The sequence below is a fragment of the Pagrus major genome, chromosome 6 (assembly GCF_040436345.1).
Source record: "Pagrus major chromosome 6, Pma_NU_1.0".
In the NCBI taxonomy this organism is placed as follows: Eukaryota; Metazoa; Chordata; class Actinopteri; order Spariformes; family Sparidae; genus Pagrus; species Pagrus major.
In genome coordinates, this window is record NC_133220.1 from 22,651,375 (window position 1) to 22,659,990 (window position 8,616).

Below are 8,616 nucleotides of genomic sequence, written 5' to 3' on the forward strand. Positions count from 1 at the left end.
TACATAGTGTTAATGTTTGTTTAGGCCTCCTGTCATGTTGCAAAAGTGAGTATTCCCGCTCTAAATTAGAAGTTAACGCTAACTAAAGCAGTAACATATCACGTAAGCTTCTTCACATGTTCATCTTCAGCTAATTTCAGTCAAAACTTTGATTTTTTCCTCCCCATGACACAGCTTAAAACCACGTCATAACCACGGACGGGGGCCCCTCTGAGCAGCAGCACAGAGGGGCCCACGTCCGAAACGGCAGCGCGGTCGGAGCCTCTTCCGGGTCACGCGGGGGCGCTGTCTCGAGCGCGACTCCATCCTGTCCAGCAGCTCGGGTGCCTACGTCACCACATTTCACCGAATGCGATGGAACAGCGTGGAAAAGCGTAACGTGAGGTGGTCTCGAGAAGCGCTGCCAGAAACTTGTAAGTTGAATGAAAAGTTAACCAAACGCGTGTTTTTGTTTGTGAATCGTTGGGTAGAGTCACGACGGTCGGACATAAATGTAAGCTAGCCGTGGCTGAGACGTTACCGGCTAACTCATGAGTGAGTCGCGTGAGTGTTTTGTAGTAGCGCTTGATGTGTCAGCCTGTGTTGTGATGAAATCTGTGCTTTTTAGGTGCAAAATGAGGGCAGCGGCGCTCTTGCTCGCATCGTGTGTGCTTCTGTGCCTCCTCCTGAGCTTCAGCCAGGCAGCCAGACAAGGACAGGACATAAGATGTGGAGGTATGCGTTTGTTTCTCCGCCCCTGTTCAGCACATAAGTACTAGACACATAAGTCCTAACGCGTGTCCTCTGCGCTCCCCGCAGCCTGCAGGGCTCTGGTAGATGAGATGGAGTGGGCCATCTCCCAGATAGATCCAAAGAAAATGATCCAGGCGGGGTCTTTCAGGATCAACCCGGACGGCAGCCAGTCCATCAGAGAGGTGAGGCTGCAGCAGAACATCCACGTAGTAATCTGAGTCCAACCCACTCTGTAGGCTGCACCACTACTTTACACAGTGAAGTAGTGCTGCACTTTTATTTTGAAAAGTTAGAGCTACATGGATTGGTTAAAAATGTTTGAGTTTTGAACTGTTGGTTGGACAAAAAGAAGACGTCTGATGATCCACCTCACCGTGACCTTTTTTGCCTACAGGTTCCTCTGGCTCGCTCAGAGGGAAACCTCCTGGAGCTGATGGAGAATGTGTGTGAGAGGATGGAGGACTATGGGGAGCACACGGATACTTCCACAAACAGGAAGTCCTACATTCGGGTAAAATCTCGCATTGGTGAGGCCATGGATCTCTCAGAGGCCACGCTGGATTCTAGAGTTACATCCAGTTTAAAATTTGCAGTGAGTACAGAATCCAAGACAATTTACAGAAAAATTATTAAACTCATCATTGTATGTTTTAATGGCCTTGTGTTGTTATGTCCAGATGAACAAACTGCCTGAAATTCGGTACTTTCATGCAGCCCAGACCTCCAAATCTTGTGATTTATACTGGGAATTGTGCAGCTTGTAACAGTTTTTTTTTACTTTTTTTCTTCAGTGCGAAACAATTGTCGAGCAAAATGAAGACGAAATCATTGAATTCTTTGCTCACGAGACAGATAATGTCAAAGACAAACTCTGCAGCAAGAGGACAGGTACCTTTTCCACTCAAATTTTACATACTAATACACATTTCTATTCTATTTTTTTCACCTCATTGACACTATTCTAATTCCTTGTTTTCCTGTCTTTTGTGCTCTGCAGACCTCTGTGACCACGCTCTGACAATGCCCCATGACGAACTTTGATGTCATCTCGCCATGGCTGCCGTCTCCGCTCAGCTAGAATGGAGACGACATTGGGTGCTGTAATGTTTTCACTTGTCACCAGTTTCACACCATAGTAGTGGTGAAAGATGTATACAAATTATTATGTAAAATATGAGAAAATCCATCTGGAAAAAAAGTCTTATTCCTGTGATCTATGACAATTCAAGGACCAGTTTGCCATTTTTTAGCCATATCTCTATGGACTATCTTGTCACTTGTTTATATACTGTAAGTTATTACATTTCAGTATTCTGTATTTCATATGAAGGTTATTTGTCTTACCTTCAAATGCTCTACACCAGGTAAAACTGAAACTGTGAAACTGCAAAAATGAAGTTATTCTTCCCAGTAGATACAGAATTTCAAACAGTTTTCATTGTGTATATACAGTAAGCATATTAATTTAAGGCAAGCACGCAGAGATGAGGTGGAAATTTTGTCAAATGGTCTTTATGTCATTATTCATGCACACTGAACAGTCTTTCAATTCAAGTTGGAAGTGATTACCATAAGTCTATTAACAATGAATGGACATTCATCAGTTCTAGCTTCAGTAGAGAGATTTGAATGCTCACCAATATTTATTGACCTGTCCAAGATCACAGGAATAACTAGTGTTATGTTAAGTGCCGTCAAAAATGATCATTTTAGATTTAAATGGAATTAGTTTCACTGTTGTCCAATTTACAAAGTGTGCTTGAATTTTTTTTTTTTCATGTAATAATCACAGTCTTTAAATATTGATCCTCTTTCACCACCAGGTTTATATTGTGACTGTTGATGTGAAAAATTATTACAGTAAAGAAAACTGGTCCAACAGATTAAATGCTGCTGCTTAGGTGGGCTTGTTGATGCTGGAAAAAGTCAAACTTTACTTTGTAGCTTCATCTTTTTCTGTTATCTAACACAATGGGGCAACAGTACATAAACGGTTGGAATCTGAAAAATATCCATTTTATACCTGTGGTATGGTATAAGATATTTTTTCCTTAAACACTACAAAAGCCAACTGCAACCTGCATTAATTATGATATTTGAAGAGATTCATTTTTACTTTTGAGCAAGAGCTGTCTTGTTAAATTGAACTCTAAGAAAATCCCACTAGAGTGTGCTGCAGTCCATAATCTGATAATTGAGTCCAAATTAAAGGATCATACTCAGTTGGAAAGTCCTCATGCTGTACTGTCAATGTTGAAAGATCAGGAAGTATTTTTGGTAATTTTTCAACGTGTAATCGAATTATCTTGTTGTCTCATGTGAACATTCTCCTGATAATTCCTTTTTATATAAACTTTGTAAGTTTTCTCTGCATCTGTTTTGTCTTTAATCAATGGAAATATATTTGTACAATATCAGCACAAGTTTACCTTCTATTATCTAAACAAAAGGTCATAGAGGCTCAGTTGTAAATCAGTTAAATCATGAGTTGATTTCACACAGATATTTCACACCAGTGTATTCTCATTTTTGATATGCATGCAAGTCCCACACTAATGTGACACATTATCACAATGGGCAATGAGCTGGAACGCAAACGTCTGCTAAAAAAACTCCACAAGACAAGATGTCCTTAAAGGCCACAATGTAAACTTTCCACAGCCTTTCGTTAATGCACTCCATCATTTTATTTACTTGAAGTCAGAACAATTGCTTGTTTTTTTGCCATAAAATCACTCCAAATAGTCAAATCTTTTATGACAAACACTTTCATAATTTAAAAGCTCCATATTATCTTAAACTATTGAAACAGCAGATAAATAGAAAATAAGATTCAGGAAAAAGTATGACAAGTTCGGCTTTACAAGGATAGATTTGTCAAAAAAGCGTTGGGTGGGATATTTTAGATTTCGCAAATGTCAAGTTCCTACATAACAGTAAATGCATCACTACTTCTCCATCAAAAATAAAAGCTCTACGATTACTCTTGAACTAAAAAATACGTCAGTCTTTGTGAAAATATCTGCTACAAATTGTTATTGAGACAATTACTTCCATTCATTATCAGGCACAATACAAATTCAGATGGTACATACTGTAGTGGTTAGATGTTTAATTAAACATGGGCCAGAACTCCTCCTTTATCCAGTTAAAGACTCACTTTCAATCATCCCTTCACCTGAGACACCGACCTCTGAGGGCATCAATACCACCTCCTCCTCCTCATTTTCTTTTTCCTCTGTTTCCGTCATTTCACTGCCCTTCTGACTCTTACTAGGCTCACTTGTGAGGCTCCTATCTCCATCATCTTCCTGTTTCTTAGCTGCAGTCTCATCATTTAGTTCCCCAGAACAGCATCCCTCTCCCTCAGCCGTCCGAAACTCCTCATCATTCTCCGTCTTGCTTTCTGTCCCAGCCTCAGGTGGCGTTTCCTCAACTTCTTCTTCATCTGCTACAATAACGGTGTACCCAGAGCCGTGGCTGCTGGCGCTGCTGCAGGACAGTGTGTCTTCCTCCGCATGTCTGCTTTGCTTTTCATAAAATAGATCCTGCCCGATTCGTCCCACCTCTACACCCTCAACACCTTCTGTTGAAACCTCCTGTTGCCCTGCTTCATTAAAGACCATCTTATCAGAATTCATGTCCCAACACAAGTCCTCCCCTACGCTCTCTCGATCCCACAGCTCACTCACTTCCTCCTCCTCATTCTCAGAGTCAGGCGCTGTATGTTTCCTAATGCGATTTACCGCATCCCACAGGGACTTTGGATACTGGGGCTCCTCTTTAAGGAGTAAGTCACAGGAAACAATTCCACTTTCTTCTTGCTGCAGAGGAGTTGAAGAGCTAGGAAGCAAGAGAGAGTGTGAATCAGAGGAAGAGGAAGATGAGAACTGAGGGGTTTCCTCACAAGAGTCTAGATGAAGAGGAGAAGGAACAGTGTCTAGAGCAGAGGGACAGACTGAGTCCATTTCCGAAAGGGAAACAAACTCTGTGTCTGACTTGTGCGACAGATGAGGTGGACAAGGAAGCTCAGTAGGTAATTGAGACTCCACACAGTCAGAGTCTGAAGGTGAGGGAAGAGACGAGTTGGCAGGTTCAGTCTGTGGTTCAGTGTCTTGCAAAATTTCGATCTCTGGTTGAGTTTGAGAGTCTGTAGCATTTTCTTTAGGTATTGTCTGTTTCAAAAGTCCCATCGGATCTTCGTCGGCTTCTTGTGATTGTGCCTCAGTCATATACATTTCTTTTAGATATGAAGCATCCTGTCTATCAAATTGTTGCAAAGTGTTGGCCTCTGTTTGAGTTTGACTTTCAGTCACGTTTTCTGGGGATATTGTCTGCTCCAAAAGGCTTACAGGATCCTCATTGACTTCTTTTGGTAGTTGCTCTTCAGTCATAAAACCTTCAAGCTGTTCCTGCAATCCATTGACCTCTATGGCATCTTCTTTGGATATTTCAAGTGTCTGTATTTGGTCATTGATTTCCTTTGGTAGTTGCTCTTCAGTCATAGAACCTTCAAGCTGTTCCTGCAATCCGTTGACCTCTATGACATCATCTTTGGATATTTCAAGTGTCTGTATTTGGTCATTGATTTCCTTTGGTAGTTGCTCTTCACTCATATAACTCTCTTTTACACAAACAACATCCTCTGCCTGGACACATTCAAGTTGTTGCTGCAAAATGTTGACCCCAGTTGCATTTTCTTGGGGAATTTTAAGTCTCTGTTCCGTAACATGGTCTGTAGGGTCCTTGTCAGCTTCTTGTGTTTGTAGCTCATCAGTGACATTGCTCTCCTCCAAACAAGCAGCATCATCTAGTTTGCCACTTTCATCTTGTGACACAAGATCCTCGGTCATATCCTTGGCAAGGTCCTCAAGGGTGTTACTGATCTCATTGTTTGGTAGATGTGATGTTTGACCTTCATCGTCAATGCTGGACACAGCCTCTGCAGTTTGATCTATTAAATCAAGAGGAGAGGGGCTTGGGGAGTGGTCTGTATGGGGAGTGGAGCTTTGGAAAACGTCAGCTGATCCAGGGGGAGGAGGAGATAGTAGTTGTTCTGATGGAGTGTGAGGAGGAGACGCTTCAGGATAAGGCGAATTGACAGCAATCAACTCAGGATCAGGACCTTCCTCAATGTTTGATGTAAGATCAGAGGATGAGAGTGTAAGAGAAAGATTAGGGTTGTGCACTTCACAGTCTAGATTAGGTGAAAGTGAAGAATTAGAGATGCCGATGGGTGGACTGAGACACTGAGAGGGATGTTGAGAAGAAGTATCGTTCTCAACCTTTTCTTCCTGACTGTGCTCAGTCGTACCTTCTTCACAAGTAAACTTGGGATTAAGATCCTGACTTATTTCAATTTCAGATGAAGCTTTGATGTCTGTTTCGAGTTGCGAGTCAGTGTCATTCTCTTCAGACATAGCAGACACCTGCTCCTGAGATCCTACAACATCCTCACCACCTCCATTTGCCACCTGATCTTTGGCATCGTCATTCTCTTGCAAACACACTGCGTCATCAGTTTGTCCAACCTCTAACTGATTCTGTGACTGTTCCACCTCTGTTGTATCCTCTGGGACTCGTTCAGTGGCATCAATAATGTCATCATCTTTAATCGGAGAAGGTTCAACTTCCTGGTCCTCCACACATGAGCCAAGAAGTGACGGTGCATCTTCAGGTTGCTGCTCAGTGATGCAGTCATGTAGAGGGATACCCAGGATTCTTTCAGCGCGCTCCTCCAAGGTTTCCCTTTCAGAAACTGAAGACGAGGACACGCAGGGGAAAGAGATTTCACTCTCTTCCTCGGATGCCTTTGTCTCTATAAGATCTAGACTCAGATGCCTCTCCGGCATCTCTAATTCCCCTGCCTTTGTCTCTATAAGATCTGAATCTAGTTCAGGCCTTTCATTCATATGCAAGGAGTCTGTTTCTACATTTTGGTCAGTTGTCACTTCCTGATTCAGCTGACTGTTTGATTGGACACATTCAGGAGAGATGGCAGGTTGAACATCAAGTGGACTTTCTTCATCTTGTGACGACGAGTCCAAAAAGTGAACATGCTCTTTCTTGGGTGATGGGATCAGCTCCATTTTAACAACAACACAGGTGGTGTCAATAACAAGTAAACCCTTACCGTCCTCAGATTCGGTGTCTTTCTTGATGTCCAGTCTCCTTACTTCAATGTCAATTGGATGAACTTCAGCAGAGACCTCTTGGTTGTGCAGAAGGTCTGTTTCTCCCTCCTCACTGTTTGTTCTCAAACATGTGGACGAACTCTCAGTTTCCGCCCGGCTTGTGAAACTAGGCTCCCTCCACAGAGGATATTTGACTGACACTGGCTGCACTGACTGAGCAACTTGTCTCCCTAATTTAGCATCAGCATCATTTGTAATTGCTTTTTCTGGGGAAACGGCATCTGTCTCTGCTTTGTTTGATAGATTTATCTCGAGCATCTCACTTTCTACGCAGGTTGTTGTCTCTTTCGGCTGGACTTTGAAATTTTCCTCATCAGAAGTATTCGACTGCTCTGTGAGTGCTGGCGCTATGAAGTCTACCTCATCTGCAAGTTTGTGTGTTTGATTGTCACCACTGTTTGTTAGACCTTTAGAAACCCCTCCTTGTTCTGTGTTTTGAATGTTTGTTTGCAAGGTACAAAGTGGCAAAGATGGGGTTTCTGTGGTGGCTGCTATTCGAGACACCAAGCAGAATATGGTCAACCCGCCTGTCTTTTTGTTCAATCTGAACTTCCGTCCCTCAATGACTTTTGAGGATGGTTCCTCATTTATCTTTTCATTCTGAATTGCTTGTAGCACTTGTGGCTGTTGCAGAGATAACATACTTTCACGCTGTATGTGCAGTTTCTGGGTACTAACAGGACTGCTTGCCTGTGAAGCATCTGTTTCCTGTTTTTGGTGCTGAAGCCCTTCAAGCTCTGGGAAGGTATTCTGATTTACATCTGGTTTTGCGAAGTCCTCTTTCTCTCCTTTTTGGTAATCTACAGGGACATCCTGCTTTCTGAGTGTGGGCTGTGACCAGTAGGTTTGTCTCTTACCTTCCTGCTCCCAGCTGATGTCACTGTTGTGCAGCGCAGGTGTACTTTTATGTGGGCTGTTATAGGGAGGAGGAGCAATATAGCCAGGTGGTTGGCTGAACATCCTCCTCTGGTAGCCAGCCTTTTCTTTCATGTCCAACACGTGGCTTGTGTCAGGAGTGGCAGGAGTTTGTGATGGATAATATGTCGAAGCTTGCTGTCTGCCCCCTCTATCCCACAGTCCTGATTCTCTCATGTTTGCAGATTGTATGACCTGTTGCAGTGCTGCGACTCGAGGATCTGTCCCACTCCTGCTTTCCCTCTCTGGGGCCCGGCTGCTCTCCAAGAGCCCCTGAGAGGCGCCCCTCAACTCTGCCTCGATACGTCTCCTCCTTGGAAGAGAATGGCTATATCGAGCTGCCCAAGCCTCCAGCTCTCGATAGCTGCTGTCACTCCTCTTAGTAGAAACTTCCCTGTTGTAGCGGACAGGACTGCAGGGTTCCCACCTCCTCTGCCATCCCTCCCTCAGAAATCCTCTCTCATAATCCCTTGCTGCTCGTTGAGCTACAGTCCACTCTCTGTCTCTGGCTTCATGCAGCTGATATTCTCCCAGGTCCTGGTGCTGCTGAGGGTGACGGTCTAGAATAAAAGGGAAGTGAGAAGAAGCAGCGGCAGAAGCCAGGTCTTGGTCTGTCCAGTTAGTGTACTCCTGTGGAGCCCCTCCAACTCTTGATCCTGGTACAGTCCAGTAACTGGACTCCCTGCTTTGATCCTGCTGCTCACCATAGTACAATGGGTAATGAGTTGCCTGATGTCTGTCATGGTAGCTGTGGGTAAAATGGTGGAAAAGTGTG

General features: G+C 43.5%; 1 protein-coding gene across 3 annotated transcripts; it reads left to right on the forward strand.

Annotated features, from left to right (window-relative positions):
- Nucleotides 1-331: 331 nt before the first annotated feature.
- On the forward strand, nucleotides 332-3,105 carry cnpy2 (canopy FGF signaling regulator 2). 3 transcript variants are annotated; one of them, XM_073468171.1, is made up of 6 exons: nucleotides 332-413; nucleotides 608-714; nucleotides 799-914; nucleotides 1,127-1,324; nucleotides 1,524-1,620; nucleotides 1,730-3,105. In XM_073468171.1, exons 2-6 carry the CDS (start codon nucleotides 615-617, stop codon nucleotides 1,771-1,773), a joined length of 555 nt encoding a protein of 184 aa, XP_073324272.1. In that variant the 5' UTR covers nucleotides 332-413; nucleotides 608-614; the 3' UTR covers nucleotides 1,774-3,105. The 3 variants fall into 3 exon arrangements, with proteins under 3 accessions (XP_073324272.1, XP_073324271.1, XP_073324274.1); XM_073468170.1 differs by lacking the exon at nucleotides 332-413 and adding an exon at nucleotides 425-493; XM_073468173.1 differs by lacking the exon at nucleotides 332-413 and adding an exon at nucleotides 516-534.
- The last annotated feature ends 5,511 nt before the right edge of the window (nucleotides 3,106-8,616 follow it).